Source organism: Sitodiplosis mosellana, unplaced genomic scaffold (assembly GCF_009176505.1).
Source record: "Sitodiplosis mosellana isolate CC-2019 unplaced genomic scaffold, AAFC_SMos_1.0 Smas_scaffold_6166, whole genome shotgun sequence".
Lineage (NCBI taxonomy): Eukaryota > Metazoa > Arthropoda > Insecta > Diptera > Cecidomyiidae > Sitodiplosis > Sitodiplosis mosellana.
In genome coordinates this window covers 2650086-2666645 of record NW_022601407.1, presented here as the reverse complement: position 1 = coordinate 2666645, position 16560 = coordinate 2650086, and the positions used below count along the sequence as shown (strand labels likewise).

Here is a 16560-nt window from a genome sequence, read left to right as displayed (position 1 = left end):
TTTCTTTGCACGGAAGAGCATTTCGTTTAATTTCAATATTCCTACGCAACTTCTCCCAAACGCATATATTTCAAATAAGTAAGAGAGAGGAGGGGAGCGGGGAAGAGAAAGAGAGAGAGAGAGAGAGAACGACAAGAAAATGGCAAAGAAAGAAAGAAAGAACTTAAAGAACGTAATACCTTCTTCGGAATGGTTCAAACAATAAAAAAAAACTACGTTTTGCTGCCGCTGTGTGTTTGGCAACTATTAGCGGCACAAATATGATTTATTCCGCGCACGATGCCGCTACCTCATTTGCTGAAGCTCTCAGTTTTGCTGTTGCTCACTCCTTTCACTCATAATACCACGTCCCAGAAAATTTAATTGCATTTTTTCCTCTCTTTTTTAATTCCTTGTCGTTGTCGTCGTTGTTGGCAGCAAAAAGGCGAATCAACTATGCCATTCTTCTCTCTATCCGTCTATCCAGAACGATAACATTTGTCGATTTATGTTTCTTCTCCCTTGACTCTCGCGCGCGTATCACTGCCGCCGCTGCCGCGCACAGCACATTTGCCATATTTAATTAAACAGAGTTTACAAGTATTGGAATTTATAGTGTATGCATGTGTAATTTTTTTTTTAAATTTCATTTAATATTCATTTGCACAGAGAGTAACAGCAGCAGCACAGCAGGAAAAAAAATTATCATGAAGAACGGAAAATAAAGTCGGCTTTGATGTGATCTATAAATATACTAAATCAGGTGCTTGCAAAATGCCTACACTCAATGTTAGAGTGTAGATGCAAACGGCACATTTTGTTGGAGAGATGCGCTACCGCATTCGCGCCCATTTCAACGGCGGAATGTGATCTCATGTCGTCTAAACAATTTTGTCATTCCATGGTAACTGTACGAATCTCTCTCTCGCTCTCTGTTTCACCCACTCATTCCGTTTTCCCAATGGAAACGTGCAGTGCAGAACACATTATATCAACATTTTGCCATTCTTAATGCGAACGAAATCGTTTTCAATAGAAATACACGTCGAGACGCACTCGGATCAAACGGAAAAGAACAACCATTTAAATTGAACTTTATTCGATATTCACATCTTCAAAGAATCGTTGTGAAAATCAACACACATCGTATTATATACACAATTTGATTATAAATGTGAAAAGAATGAAGAACGAGCTCGCGAACGTGGCACGCAATACACAACGATTATTTCGGCATTCTTTTCCAATGGATGTGAATTTGTTGATTGTACACACGCTACAATTCGTACAATACGTATAACATTCAACTGGCACTCCAACAAGGTATATTATATTGATATAGTGGCTTCTATTCTACTTCGAAACAAAGTGATATATAGTAGTTGGTTTTTATATCATAAACTATGTGGGAATGAATGTGGAGGAGAGGGGGGACGATGAGGGGTTCGGGGGTTAAGAAAGAATGCTTAAATCAATTTCATGCATGGAGGGGAAAAACCGCCGTGAATTTTTCAACAAACTTTATTCCGGTGGTTTTAATTATGCGACAGCTTTTAATTTTGCTTATTGAAAAATTCTAAGCATTTGGAAGCGACGAAAAAATGAGTCTGACGTTAACCCTTTGACGACCAATGGGACACATATGTCCCATTTTGTTTTTCATCTGTAATAACTACATTTTTTAACCAATTTTAGTAAAATTGGTTTCGTTTGAAAGAGAATTAATGTAGCTATCAGAAAGTACCATAATATTGGATATTTATTGTAAACGCAATTGGATAGAACACTCTAAAGTCAAAAAATCTTAACTTTTTTTTCAACTTTCGCCAAATGCTATATAATTTTAACGATGGAACTTTTAAAGCTGAAAATTTGGAATAACGTGCGAAATGTCCATTACTTTCCAAAAATCATCGACTTTATTTAGAAAACACGTTTTTTCCACTTTTTATTGCGTTTAGCGCGATGGGACATATGTGTCCCATTGGTCGGTAAAGGTAAATAAATACCCCGTATTTCCCTGTATTTTGGCCATTATTCGCGAATGTTCAAACACAAAAATTTACAAAAATATCATTAAATTCGTGATTAAATGGGCACAACAAAGCACAATTCAAACCATTTTCGGTTCAAAACAATTCTGAATATTTTAAAAACGAAAAAGATTTTACACGTAGTTCTTATGGGAGACATATTTTTTTCCATACAAAGGTAGTTACCGTTACCGACCAATGGGACATATATGTCCCATCATTTTTTTCATATTTCTAGTTAAAAAAATTAATTTTTGATAACATTTTTATTATGGTTTTTGGGGTCGCTGAGCACGAATCTGCAATCGGAATTGCAAAATTCCCATCCGTTCAATCTTGGTCGTCAATGGGTTAACTCATAATGGAATCTATACAACAGAAATGATACAGAGATAATGAAGTCTGATACAAAGAAGAAATGAGTGGTTTGGAGCGAAAATGTAATACAGAAAAGTTGCGCGGAAAAATATCAGATGAAATAGAAAAACTATTTGGTGTCGAATAGAAGAGCTATTTGGTGTCAAATAGAGGAGCTATTTGGTGTCATATAGAGGAGCTATTTGATGTCAAATAGAGGAGCTATTTGGTGTCAAATAGAGGAGTTATTTGGTGTCATATAGGAAAATTTCACATTATTATCAGAGTAATAGGTTTCCAATTCGAATTTTAAGCTAAAAGTCCAAACGATATGTATTGTTGTGTTAAACGCATTTTTTATTTCAAAGTTCAAATGGATAAAGTAGAACAAAATTTATGAATATTATAAATAGTACCGCTAAACAGTGACTCTAGATTAACGGTTATTCTGTATCGCATCTAAGGGTACAAATCATGCCTTCTTTGGCCATAACGTATATTTTTGTTGCTATATTGCATTTTATTTCATTTTATTTTTATTTTTGGCTTCATAACCATTGTGTGTGTCGTTCGTTTGGTAGCTCTCGAGCCAGAATTCTTGGAATTTTACAGCCGGCGAACAAGTATTACGCATACATAACACGCACGTTCAATGGCTTACTCCGTGTACATATGTATGCGTTATACTCGTTCGAATGCTCACTGTGACGGTGACACTTCACTATTAAGTTACAGTGACTGCTAAGTTAACAGTAAATTTTTATTGTGGGATAACATCCGCACCGGCTGTAAAATTCCAAGATTCTGGCTCGAGAGCTACCAAACGAACGACACACACAATGGTTATAAAGCCAAAAATAAAAATAAAATGCAATATAGCAACAATAATATACGTTATGGCCAAAGAAGGCATGATTTGTATCTTCAGATGCGATACAGAATAACCGTTAATCTTGAGTCACTGTTTAGCGGTACTATTTATAATATTCATAAATTTTGTTCTACTTTATCCTTTTGAACTTTGAAATAAAAAATGCGTTTAACACAACAACACATATCGTTTGGACTTTTAGCTTAAAATTCGAAGTGGAAACCTATTACTCTGATAATAATATGAAATTTTCCTATATGACACCAAATAGCTCCTCTATTTGACATCAAATAGCTCCTCTATTTGACACCAAATAGCTTCTCTATTTGATACCCAATAGTTTTTCTATTTCATCTGATATTTTTCCGTGCAACTTTTCTGTATTACATTTTCGCTCCAAACCACTCAAATGATACAAAGTTGCATATTTCGCATTCGCCATCAACTTCATCAGAGGATTTAATTTCGATGCAATCATAATTTGGAGTCTGAACTTCAGACTCACAAACCAAATAAAAAGGTTAGAAATTCCAACGAAAACAAGAAACAGAAAAATCATCGAAAATACTTAAATTCGCAGCGACAATTTCCATTTGTGAAAATCGCCGTGCAAACAATTACCATTGCAACATTTCTCGACGCAATGAATGACGCTTTGTCTCAGCATGGCTTTAAATCAAATCAAAACAAAAACAATTAGCAGCGATCGTCAAGTCGAGAGTAAGAGTGTAAGCGAAACTTGTATACTTTGGTTCTCTTTCACTCCCACATTCAACTTTTCTCCTACTCGTTCTCTTTCTTTCATTATACTTCGTCTTTCATCAACATTTCTTTCGCGCCCTCTCGTCAAATATTATTCCTCGCAAAGTCCCGACAACTTTGTTGTGATTTTATGTGGCAGCACATCAAAATAAAAGTTTTGCTACTTGAAAATTTAGTGGCTTTTATAAAGTTAATTTCGATGCGACCGAATTTTAACTACATTTCGTCTTGCTTAAGTAGAAAGTTCGTTGAGCATGAGTGGTGTGTTTTCATCCAAATAAACTGCATTCATTACTTCATTTTGGCTAAGCGTGGATAATAAGTAAGGTGAGTGAATAAATAACGGATGGGATGGAGTATTGTGGAGATTTTTCTTCTCATCTCTCTCCACTCTTTCTCTTATTTCTCATCTCCTCTAGTGCAAGCAAAATTAACCATTGACACTTTTAATTTACAGAGGAGCGGATCGTGAGTACGGAGAGTTGAGATGGAATTGCTCGCTATTCGGGCGAACAACAAAGACCTTAAAACCCGATATTAATCGGGTTGTAGGTGATTTAACTGATACGACGAGTATATTTTAACCAAATCCGGTGAATGCTATTCGGTTGCTTCACGTAATGCCCACTTTGTTAAACTCATAAATCTCTTTTAGATTAGTTATCAAATAAATTTGACGTCATTCATTTACTTTCCATTCCATTCCCGATGGTCGCATCGGAATGGGGTGCGCGGGTGTTCAAATTCCGTTGAACGGCGTATGAGTGTGAGCGTATGTGAATGAGAAAAAGTTTTCAAAGAAAACAAAAAAACGTGCTTTTTTCTCATACTCACTCACTCACACAGACACATGCAGTTCATTTTGGACGGTTGCTTAAAATTATAAGTTTTGAATTGGAATGGAAAAAAGGACTCGTGGCCCCGGGAAAAGACGTTGAACGTGTGAATATGTACAAAAAAGAGAGGAAAAACTTACCAAATAAAATCCTTGCAATGCGAACAAAATGTTGGCTGTTTGAAGAATCTAGGAATGAAACGATGGTCCTTGATGTTATAGATGTTCTTCTTTTTAAGTGCACCTTTTCGGTTTCGGTGTCTTATATTGATTTTGTTCTCCTGCTCCTCCGACATATCATCGTCAGCCATGATGATAGTTTTTTTTCTCTCTTTCTTTCTCTCTCTTTCGATCGACCCTTTGTGTCCGGGAAAATTTAAAACTCCTTTTCTTCGCTTTCTTTCACTCTCGCTTAAAAAGTTTAATCGACACAAATTTTTCCCCGACCAAGTTTTCTATTTGCTTTTCGCTGTCGTTTCTTGTTGAAAACTTGGCGCTCTAGCCCGCGGTTTATCGGTTCACTTCATTTTATAAAACAACAACAGAAAAAAAATAAACTTTTCAATTCTCGTAAAATTGCATTAGCTCATCGATTTGCTTTTGAAGTGAGTGAGTGAGTGTGTATGTGTGTATGTTTTGGCATTCGCTTGAGGATCGATATTATGTATGATATATCTTTGATTGTATACAATGTGTTACTATAAATTTTTGGTAATTTATTTTGTTTTTTGATGATGTAAGAACATGCGTAATTTCTTCTTTTGTTTCTTGTTTCTTTTTTTAGTTTTTTGTTTTTTTTTTGGTTGTGTTTTGTTTTGATCAATGTTTATTGCTTTTTAATGAATTAACGATGCTGATGTTCTAGTTGACGAGAAGAGCGGCAACGAAAAATTTTGGCTGGAATTATGTTTCCATTCCTTGTGTATATGTTTTTGTTGTTAATTTTTATTATTCTATTTGATGTTCCTTGCTGTTATCACGCGCTCTGCAATTAGAATTAATATTCAACACATTTTTATTTATTCCGTCTGTAGTGTGCGTTATTTATTTATTTCTCTCCGTCTCGTCTGTTCTGTTCGATTCATTCTATCTTGTTTTATTTCCGTGATGAGTGTGAGAAATCTGTTAATTTTTCATCACTTGTTTCATGTGCTTGCTGTTACTGCTACTGCGGCGGCGGCTGCTACTGCTGTTGCCGTTGTCCGTATAAATGAACAAATGTACAATGCACATGACCTCACCGATTCAAACCAAAATTGAAAACCCAAAAAAGCCCGAATATATACAACAGACAACAAATGCGAACCACGGCCAATAAATCAACAAAGATGCTCTCTATCACTCTCTGTCTTGCTACTCTCCGTAAATTTTTAATTAATGCTCGGACCGGGCAAACGAGTGAAACGCGAACAAACGAACGAGCGCTTGAATGTACGCTTAAATACAGACAATAGTTCGACAACCGAACGGGCAAATAGGTATTGAAAACGAAAAGTGGCCAGTGTCAGAACAGAGAGAGGGAGAGAGAGAGAGATGTTTATAAATCCGAGAAATTACAGTCATTTTAATAATACAACTATCGGTCATTCCAATTGTGTTTTCTGCCTTGCCTTGTACTTTGCCGAATGAGGCGCTTTTATTTAATGTGTCCGCTCGAATTGATTTATTTGTACATATTGGACTCACTCTCTATCTCTATCTCTGCATGAGTTTCTGTTGCACTCTTTTTTTTTCATTCGATCTCATTCTTTATCTCTATTTCCACTCGCCCATTCAAACTCACTCTACATTCCTCTCTTTTTCACTCGCTCATTCTTCCCGTCTTTAACCTTAGAACCGTGAATCGGGCACTGAGAGCCCAAGACCAACTTTAAACACTTATATCTTTATCATATTTCATCATAAATGATTTACACAAAGATGGTTCGATTTGTTGAACCTTTGACTACATGAATTGCGCTAACATACTCACATAGGCATACTACGTCATCACATATGTGGATAAGCATGTGTGATGCGCTATACGTGAAATGGGTGCCTGAATGCCCAAAGTGCATTTTTGAATGAAAACTAGAGTGTGATAAGAGATAAAAGATTTGTGTCTTGAGCAAAGTTATAGAGCATGTCAAGTTCTACAATATTTCTACAAACACTATTCCGTTATCTCTTATCAGTTCCGCGAAATATGCAAAAAACGCGGAAGACGCGTATTTTTTGTATCTAATTTTTTAATGGACTGATGAGAGATAAGAGATATCTGTCTTCAGCAAAGTTGTAGAACAGGTTGAGTTCTACAACATTCTCGAAGACTTTAACTTGTTATCTCTTATCAGTTACGCGAAAAATAATAACATAAAAATCGCGTTTTTCGCGGTTTTCCGCATAATTGATAAGAGGTAAGGAGATAAAATCTTCGAAAATATTGTAGTACTTGTCCCGTTCTACAGTTGTGTCCCAGACAGATATCTCTTATCTCTTATCAGTTGCGCAAAATACGCGACAAACCGCAGAAGACCGCGAAAAATACGGGTTTTTTACTTGTCATTTTTCGCGTAACTGATAAGAGTTAGGGAAAATCTGTCTTAAGCAAAGCTGTAGAAAGAGTTGACTTCTACAACATTCCTGAAGACACCAACTTGTTATCTCTTATCAGTTACTCGAAAAACCGCGAAAAACGCGATTTTTATGTTATCGTTTTTCGCGTAACTGATAAGAGATAACAAGTTGGTGTCTTCAAGAATGTTGTAGAACTCAACCTGTTATACAACTTTGTTCGAGACAAATATCTCTTATCTCTTATCTCTTATCAGTTCTGTAAAAAATGATATGGAAAATCTCGCGTTTTTCGCGTTTTTGGCGGTTTTTCGCGGAACTGATAAGAGATAACGGAATAGTGTTTGCAAGAATATTTTAGTACTTAACATGCTCTATAACTTTGCTCAAGACACAAATCGTTTATCTTTTATCACACTCTAGTTTTCATACAAAAATGCACTTGGGGCACTCAGGCACCGGTTTCACGAACAACTTTATAAAATAGGTTTCACGGTTTGAAGGTTAAATATCAGAGCACTACGCTTGAGAGGGAAAAAAGAAGTGCAAACTAATTGGAAATATGCTTTAGCTTCGCACCGAAAATCGATTCATTCCGCAAAACGGCCGTAATTAGAAAATGCCACGGCATGAACAAAAAAAACTCAACGCTCGTTGTCATTACACAATTAACACTGGTGTAGCCGTTCGCAAAATGCGATTGTGGTGTGGACGATTACGAATTTCGGACCAAGCAGTAATCAATGTGGAAATTCAAGCGTTTACTGGCAAGTTCGCGAGCGAGCGATCGCACGATTGCGAAAGTGAGAAATAAAGGGGGAAAAGAGAAGGAAAAAACAATACCGTGCACTCCGTTGCATTTACCGCCATTGTGACTAGACACAAAATAAAATCTAAATGCGATTTTATGCGCTCCCAAACTCAACTTAAAATGGGCTTAAAAACAAACACACACACTACACAAACGAATGCAATTTGAACTGAACTTTAAATTTCATTTAACGTAAATATATTCGCTTGTGGTGTTTTTTTTTCATTTTTGTTGTGTGTGTGTGTGTGTCTTTTGGAAAATTGCATAAAAATTGCATAAAATTTGCTCATTTTTAACTAAATTTGTTTAAACCGAAACATATAAAAAGCCATTGTCGTCATCGTCGTCGACAAATAAAATTATAATTGAGTTGTTGGCATGTAGAAAATAGATGAAATTTTGCTATGCGATTTTCCAAAATAAAAATGGGAATGGTAAAAAGCTTAGCAACATATTCGGTAATGATTTGATGTGTGTAGTAAAAGATGTCTATCTCATATTTCGTGCATATCGCTTTCTATATAAATATCCACGTGATGAAAATTCATCCTCTTTTCCAACTCATCGCATTGCCATCGAAAATGCCAAATATGTCGACAACGGGCGGTTGGCTTTCCTCACACGGCCGGAAATGAGGGATTTTTTGCTTCTTTTCGCTACACATTTGTCTTTCGTTTGCCCATACTGTAATCGAGTGAATAAAAAGAGCCATGGCGAAGCCGTATATTATGCGGAAACCGAAATACGATTGTCAGGTTTTTCTCTCTGCTTCTTCTTTTTCTGTGTATATATTTCATAAATAACACAGTGAAATAATCATTTTCTCTCTATTCCTCCAATTTGAAACATTACCCCACGGTTGCCTGTTCACATTTCATGGCTTCTCTTATGGAGTAAGCTCTCTTTCTCTCTGTGTTTTTCTTCTTCTTTTGCGAAACCAAATTCTTGGTTCATTTCGAGAGAGAGAGAGAGAGAGAGGGAGAGAGGGAGAGAGAGAGAGGAACAAATTGAAAAGAACAAAATTATTTTTATAACATTTTCAATTCCGAAAAATTGAATCTCCTTCTCTTTTATCTCTCCATTTCAATTACCATTCAAATGGAATAAAATAAACAAACAGAAATCAGAACATTTTTTTTACATTCCTCCATCGCACACGTAATTGGTTGGGAGGGTGTTTCGTGACCATTCACCTTTTGTGTCTCTGTCTCCCCGTCGGTGGTGAGCCGTGGCACCGGACAATATGCATGAAATTGAATGGGTCTGGGTCTCATTTGTGGCCCGACCGCTACACTAGCGTTAAAATATGTATACAATTTATTGCTCCTAATTTGTTACACTAAAACACACTATGTATTGCTATTCACTTAGACGGTTTTTTTATGAGACTATAATTTACTGCATAAATCTTCGGGCAAATACTTCGTGATGGTATTTTCAATGAGAGAAACTGCATCGATGGCTTTTTTTCAAGTGTGTGTGTGTGTGTGTGTGTGTGTGTTTGAAACGGAAACTGTAATTTAAAATAATCTTTGGGTACTTTCGAGAGCACGCGCATAGAAAAAGAAACGCACACCGAAAGTGAACTGAATGCAGTTAAGTGCGAGAAAGAGAAAGAAACAGCGAATAGAAAAGTACATAAAAACCAAATTATGCGGCATTAAATTAGCTTATTTTAATCACAGCTTCATGGTTTCAACCCACCAGCAGATTTATTATCGGAAATAATTTGATTTTTGCACTATATTTATGCCAACACCTGCATTTAATGGTTGTGACTTGAAGTGCCTCATTCTCTCTCACTCTCTCTTTCTCTCTCTATTTTGCTTTCATACTATCTCTCGGTGCAATTGGAAAAATGAAATAGTACAGGAATACGAGAGGGAACAGAAAAAAAACTCTAAGAAACGAATCTAATAAAACGCTCAAGAATCAAATGAGAAATGTTCCGATGTAACTTATTTTCGTTCTCATTTCATTGCGTTCAAGTTGATAGAGAGCAAAACAAGCTGTTGTGGAAAATCAACAAAATGTAATGGAACCAATTTTTATAAGTTGTTCACTCCATGGTTTCAATTAATAAATATTTAAGTGTTTAATTATAATTAAAAGTGAAGAGCATAGACGCAACGCACGTTCGGTGAGAACGGAATGATGGAATGGTGGGAGAGCTAAGCTGAGCCGAGAGAGCGTGCGTCACACAGTCAAAGCCCAGTGAGTGAAATTGAGCGAGATGAATTGAGTTCGCACGGTGTATAGTAATTCGTATATCAATTTGAGTGTCGCTGGAATTGGAAATGTCGACACGCATTGCCGCCATGGCATATATATTAGGTGTTCAGCTAAGGCGCGACAGGAAATATCGTAAATGAAAATTGAATTTTCATGCGAAAAGTGAAATCAACTTAGGCTAGATCATTTTCGTTGTCGCGTACACGACTTCAAATGAAATTTCCATTTTCATGTGCTGAGCGCGTCGTCGTCGTCGAAGTCGTTGTCGGCGGTATAAATGATATTACGTGGAAAACACTTGTGCGATCCATAACGATTTCAATATTTGATTCATTTCGATCTATTTTATACAAATGTGCCTGGCATAAAAACGCCATTTATATCTCTTTTTTTTTATTATTATTTTCCATTTCTCTTTGTTTGTGTCTGATTTATACGCAACAATTCGTCACACCGAGAAAAGCACTTGCAGCCCCCATTGTTTGTTCTATATCAGCTCTGTGGCTCTTTCTCTTTCTCCCGTTCTCACTCTGTGTTCATTATATTGTTCCACTCTCACTCTCGCTAGCCCATTTCACTCCCCCCCCCCTCTCTCTCTCAGTGTGTGCAAAGCAATTTTCGAAGAGCAACCAAGGGAATTTCTTGCATTGGTGCTGCTTTTTCTTCGTTCTGGTTCTTTTCATTTACTCGTCCAGTGGCACACAACGAACAAGAGAGATATTGTACATGATTTATCCATAAAATGTGAATGATTTCTGTGGTTTGTTTGGCGGGTAGTGAAAAACCGAACGCAATTTTCCGTTTTGTTTTTTCAATGTTTTGTTTCGTTTTTGTTGTGTTTTTATTTCAATAGAGACACAGAGAGAAAACTCCCACTCTCTTTCTCCCTTTCCTTGAACTTCTGGTGGTTGGGTTTTTCGAACACACACAAACACACACACAAATTGCTCTTCACTTGCGTTGTTGCGGAACACTTGATTTCTCTTGATTGATATATTTTAAGCTCCTTTTCTCTCTCTTGCTCACTCTCGCTGGCTTTTTCCCATGAAATTTAGTCTGATTATATTCTTGACCAAAAGCGTGCACGGGAAACAAGCAACAGCATTTCCCAGCAGTTGTGAGAGTCGGCCGAATGAATGAGAACGAGCGAATGGTGTGTGAGTGAGAGACTGGGCGAGAGTGAGTGAGAAAATGAGGTCCCATCATTTATTTGTTGATTCAATCGAAACGATCGATATAGACGAAGCGAAAATTGTGAATACGAGGTATAAAATTTTCATTTCGTTTTGATTATGGAACGATGTCAGTGAATGCAAGCGCGCGCAATTCAAAAGAAAACGCATGCAAACGGTAAGGCACTTTTGATTGCAACCATAACTATAATAATCATGGGCCCTGGCATAATACATACGACTCTGCTAATAATAAACAACGAACAATTAGCGCAATTCCAGTGCAGCTCATCGTTTGCATTAGCCAAAGCGAGAGCGAAAGTGAGCACCCGAAATTCCATTCATTGCTCGGGACTTTTGCAATTTCTTCGATGCACTCGGCGTTGTGTCTCGATTGTGCTGATTGTTCAGAGGTAAGGGTCGTTGCTCTCCTTCTCACTCACTCACTCACACTGTGTTATCACATGTACCGAAAACAAAACCGTTTGTCCATTATAAGGCAGGTAGCCTTTATTTATTGTTGTTGGCTTCGAAACTATAACGCATTCAATTGAAAACTGTTTGTATTAGGTCATAGTATCAAAAATATAACGCAAAACCATTTCTTTTTCTCTTCATCTCACACATACACTCTCTTTCTCCTTCTCTCGGTCTCTGTGTTTTCCTTTACAACGGTGTTGTTTTTCTCTAAATTTTTTATTGGATTTTCGGTGGTCGTGCGACGCGCCGAGTCATGAAATAAAACAATTCAATTTTCTCCACACACACGAAATATGAACGGCATGAAAGAGACCAAATGGAAATTGACGGCGGCACACGCAGAGAGAAGAAAGAGAATAACAGAGAAAAAAAACCGAGCGGGCGCGTAGAGTATAAACAAACAATTCAAATAATTCGTTTGATTACAGAGGGAATTGATCGCGGGGCAAACCGTTTGACCCAGGCCAAATGTTGCACTGATATATATCAGTTTATTTTTCTCTCTCTATATATACATTTTGCTCGATATACGTTTAAGTGAAACAGGTGCAACAGCTTGATTTGACGAAAAAACAAAACACTCGAGAAATTGTATTCATTCTTAATTGTGTCGATTAGTTTCTGTTTTTGTTTCGATAAAGTTCGTGAATTTTAATTTCGGTTCAAGCTGTCGGCGATTTACGTTGTTAAACCAAAAAAAAACTCAACAACAAACAATCAACGTACAAAAAAAACTTCACTCAAAATTCAGACACCAAAAATTCCAAAATAACGAAACAGCCAGCCAGCCAGCCAAAAAAAAACAAGACACACGAAATTTCGCTTCGAACGAACAGGAGATTCCACCACACTATGATGTTGTTTAGATGAGAAAGTAACAACAACAACAACAGAGACGGAACAAATAAAAAGCACGTCTTTATCAACCGACCTGGCGATTCTAAGTGATTTTTATGCGATGGAAACGGTTTGATTGAAACCTAGAATGTACATTGCATATTGGATACACATCCATATAGCAGAAACCAACATACAAACAACATATACAATCCGTCAGTCTCTTGCTCACTCGCTCTTGCTCTCACCCTCGCTCGCATCGTTCGTTTGCTCACTCGTTTTCTGTGTGTATACCGAAAAATATATATCTGTATATCTATATAGTAACGGCGAACGCGAGCATGAAATGCAGAACATGTGTTTGTGCGTCTTTGCTGCTTCGCAAACCAGCTTGACGTATGTACACGGACCGAATAGTATATATATATATATATATATATAGTTGGGTTTTCGTTAGGCTGATCCCTTTCTCGGTTTCAGCGTGCGCGCTCTGGAATAACCGCACACGAAATGGATCGAGTTGAGTTGGAGCGTATATGCGCTTACCAATCATTTATGGAGGTACGACAATATCGAATGTTGTGTGTGATTGCGGTGGAAGCTCCTTGAAAATCGATTCCTCCAAACCGAATCGACGGCCAGCCTAATTCGAGACAGAATCGAGTGCGAATGCTAACTTGGCTTTAACAAAAGCATTAGCTCGCACTTCATTCGCTTCGGTTCGCCCATTTATTTCTCCCTGCTACCGTCTCTCTTTCTCTCAAATCCAACTCCGAATTCCTACTTTATGCATATCGTAATCACGTTGCGACCGCACATTTTTCGAGCGAGCTTTGAAAACATCACAACACGATGATATCCATACCCACCGACGACGCAAGCACAAGCACAACCACCAGCACCGCCATCATACAAGCGCGTGCTTTTTATTGTTATATTTTCCACGCTTGATTTTCCCGAAACCATTCTCTATGTTGCTTGCGCTTTTCCCACCGTATCGATGTTGACACACAAACGGTACAAATGACATCGAACGCTTTCGACCCGCAATGTGCTTCGTGTGTACATGTATGTATGTGTGTGTATGTGTGTGTTTTCATCACAACTTTCCACATTTTACTAGGGGTACTAGCGATATGGATACAAAGGTATACCACGCATCATCGTACAACCGTGTGTTATCGTTAAAACGCTCATTTTATGTTGTCGTCATCATCGTGGTCGTTGTTGTTGTTGTTGGGCTGCTGTTACGATGTCGGAATGTCGTTCCAGAATGTCATAATTCGATTGTGTGTTCAATCCTTCCGTTGCTCTTCATATTTTTCGTCTCTCAGCTTTCAGGCAAGAAATAAGACAGCAACAACCACCACAGACAAACACACCGAGGAAGATATTGTGCGACGACCCAAACTGACAACAAAAAGGTTTTTGTTGAGCGAACGAACGAGCGACGGTGTCGTGTGAAATAGAAAAAAAAGGCAGTGCAAACGAGCGAGTAAAAGATCGTCGGTTCATAACTATGCATAAAATATGGAATACCCATAGGGGAAATAAATGGTACAGTTCGGTGTGTATCATCAGCAATTTCGAATAAAAAATGGTTCTGTATGTCTTTTCACACTAATCATAGCAAACGAAAAAAAAGAGAATAAACGAATGATTTTCGTTTGAATCTCGCACATAAAACAGCAACAGAAGTACCAGTAGCATAGGCAGCGACAGCAGCAAGCAGTGAAGGAAATTTAATGAGCAATAAAATACCGCTCAATAAATCGATGTGTGAAAATCAATAAAAGAAATCACAGTTGTCACATGCTCATTTCACATTCCAAAGTCATTCTTCACAACATTCTTTCGTCGATGCATAAATTTGTGAGCGAAATCGCAAAGCACAAACCAAATTGATCTAGAACGAAACATGTTTTACATAATTTTGGAGCATATTTACCACTTTTGAGCTACATCTCCAGCGATTTTGTTGTTGTCACCATCGTCGTGGCCATTGTTCCATCGTTCGACTCTCAGTCATTCTGGTTTCAGGTTATTTGGATTTCTTGTTTTTTTTTATTGTATTGGTCGTTTTGTTTTTGGTGCTTCGCGCTTGATGAGAGTGAGAGCGAAGCACAGGCACCGCCAATTTACTCGATTAATATAACGAGATTACAAGACACTCACTGCACACACACACACATACACAAACTGCACCATCACATACACCGACAGAAGAATTAACGAGATATATTCTCGTCGTGAAGAGCGAAGTAAGCACAAAAACCACCTTATCGATTATTCAATACTTGTTTTGCATATGCATGATAAAACTCGTTGTGTGTTTGGGCCTCTCTCTCTCTTTCTCTCTCTCTCTCTTTCTCTCTCGCTCAGTTTTGCATTTGCTTTGCTCTCGCGGTATTATCGTCTGTATGACCGATTCACACACAAAAACCGAACTGTGTCAGCGTAACACCTTCAAAATATATCACACGAACAGAGAACACCAGCACCATAGAGCGGACTCGTAGCTCTCCTAGCCTCCCGATCGAAAAACTACCAGCCCATATAAATATAACAGTTGCAAACAAGAGAGCGAGTGAACGAGCTAGAGAAAAGGAGAGAGAGAGAGAGAGAGGATAAATAAGCGCAAAATGTATGATGATGATGACGTGCTATAGCATGCAGTACTGCGTACTCGGGGTATGTATAGTATATATAACATTTATCAGAAGCATTTGGGTATGTAAATTGTGCCCTGTCTCTCTCCGTCGCTCTCGCTCTTTTTCCATGCTATTTAGTGTGTATATTCGCAATTCGCTTCTATTTGATTTGATTTTATCAGTTAGGCATTCGCATTCCATGGCATGGATATTTTTGGTCGAACCGACGTTGAAAATATTTTATATGGTCATGCTTGATTTCATTTTTTTCTTCGTTTCTGGTGTGTAGTGCGCAGAATGGCATCTTTTCACTCTTATACTATAATTTTTAGAAGGGGAAGATGGTGATGTTCCACATGAGACACATTCCGTTTCTCTCTCTCTCTCTCTCTTTCTCTCTCTCTCTCTCTCTCTCTCTCTCTCTCTCTCTCTCTCTCTCTCTCTCTCTCTCTGTGTGTGTGTGTGTGTGTGTGTGTGTGTGTGTGTGTGTGTGTATCTATCCTTCCATCTCATTCTCTGTGGAAATTCGCCCAAAGACCATGTTTATATATCTTTAGGTAGACAATTGAAACCATTAAACATGGTTTTTTACTTTGCGTTCGCCTCCAAAAAAAAAGAGCGTACTCTTATCAATTTTTATTTACAGACATCAACATTTCCTTTCGCAATGTTTCCACCAGTTTACATATCAAATGATATATATTTTGTCTTGGCAAGAGCAGCGAGAGAAAAAAAAACATGAAATTCCGTAATGCGAGCGAAATGTGTGTGTTTGTTGTACGCATGTGCTGTTCGCCGCCACAAACACGCAATTTTGTCGAATATTGCATGAAGCAAAACGAGCATAAAATGATTGTATGTTCATTCTTCATCTATAATCATTAGTTTGGGGTACACTTTCCAGTCAGAAATATATTCGACTCAGCTTGAGAAATGTACTCTTTAAAATTAAACCGCACACCAAAATATCAAATAACAACAAAATGT

The 16560-nt window shown here is 37.6% G+C and overlaps 1 protein-coding gene across 7 annotated transcripts in view; it reads right to left on the bottom strand.

Annotated features, from left to right (window-relative positions):
• The window catches only part of LOC129575307 (protein kinase C, brain isozyme), a 93250-nt gene extending 77736 nt beyond the window's left edge, over positions 1–15514 (bottom strand). The window contains exons 1-2 of one of the 7 annotated variants that reach the window (XM_055458613.1): positions 14871–15514; positions 4979–5822 (exon numbers count right to left, since the gene is read on the bottom strand). In XM_055458613.1, the coding sequence (XP_055314588.1) occupies positions 4979–5148 (170 nt within the window). In that variant the 5' untranslated portion in view covers positions 5149–5822; positions 14871–15514. Of the gene's footprint in view, positions 1–4978; positions 5823–7969; positions 8062–13016; positions 13039–14870 lie in introns of those variants that run through there. The other 6 variants (XM_055458615.1, XM_055458611.1, XM_055458614.1 and 3 more) reach the window with 6 other exon arrangements.
• Between the last annotated feature and the right edge of the window lie 1046 nt (positions 15515–16560).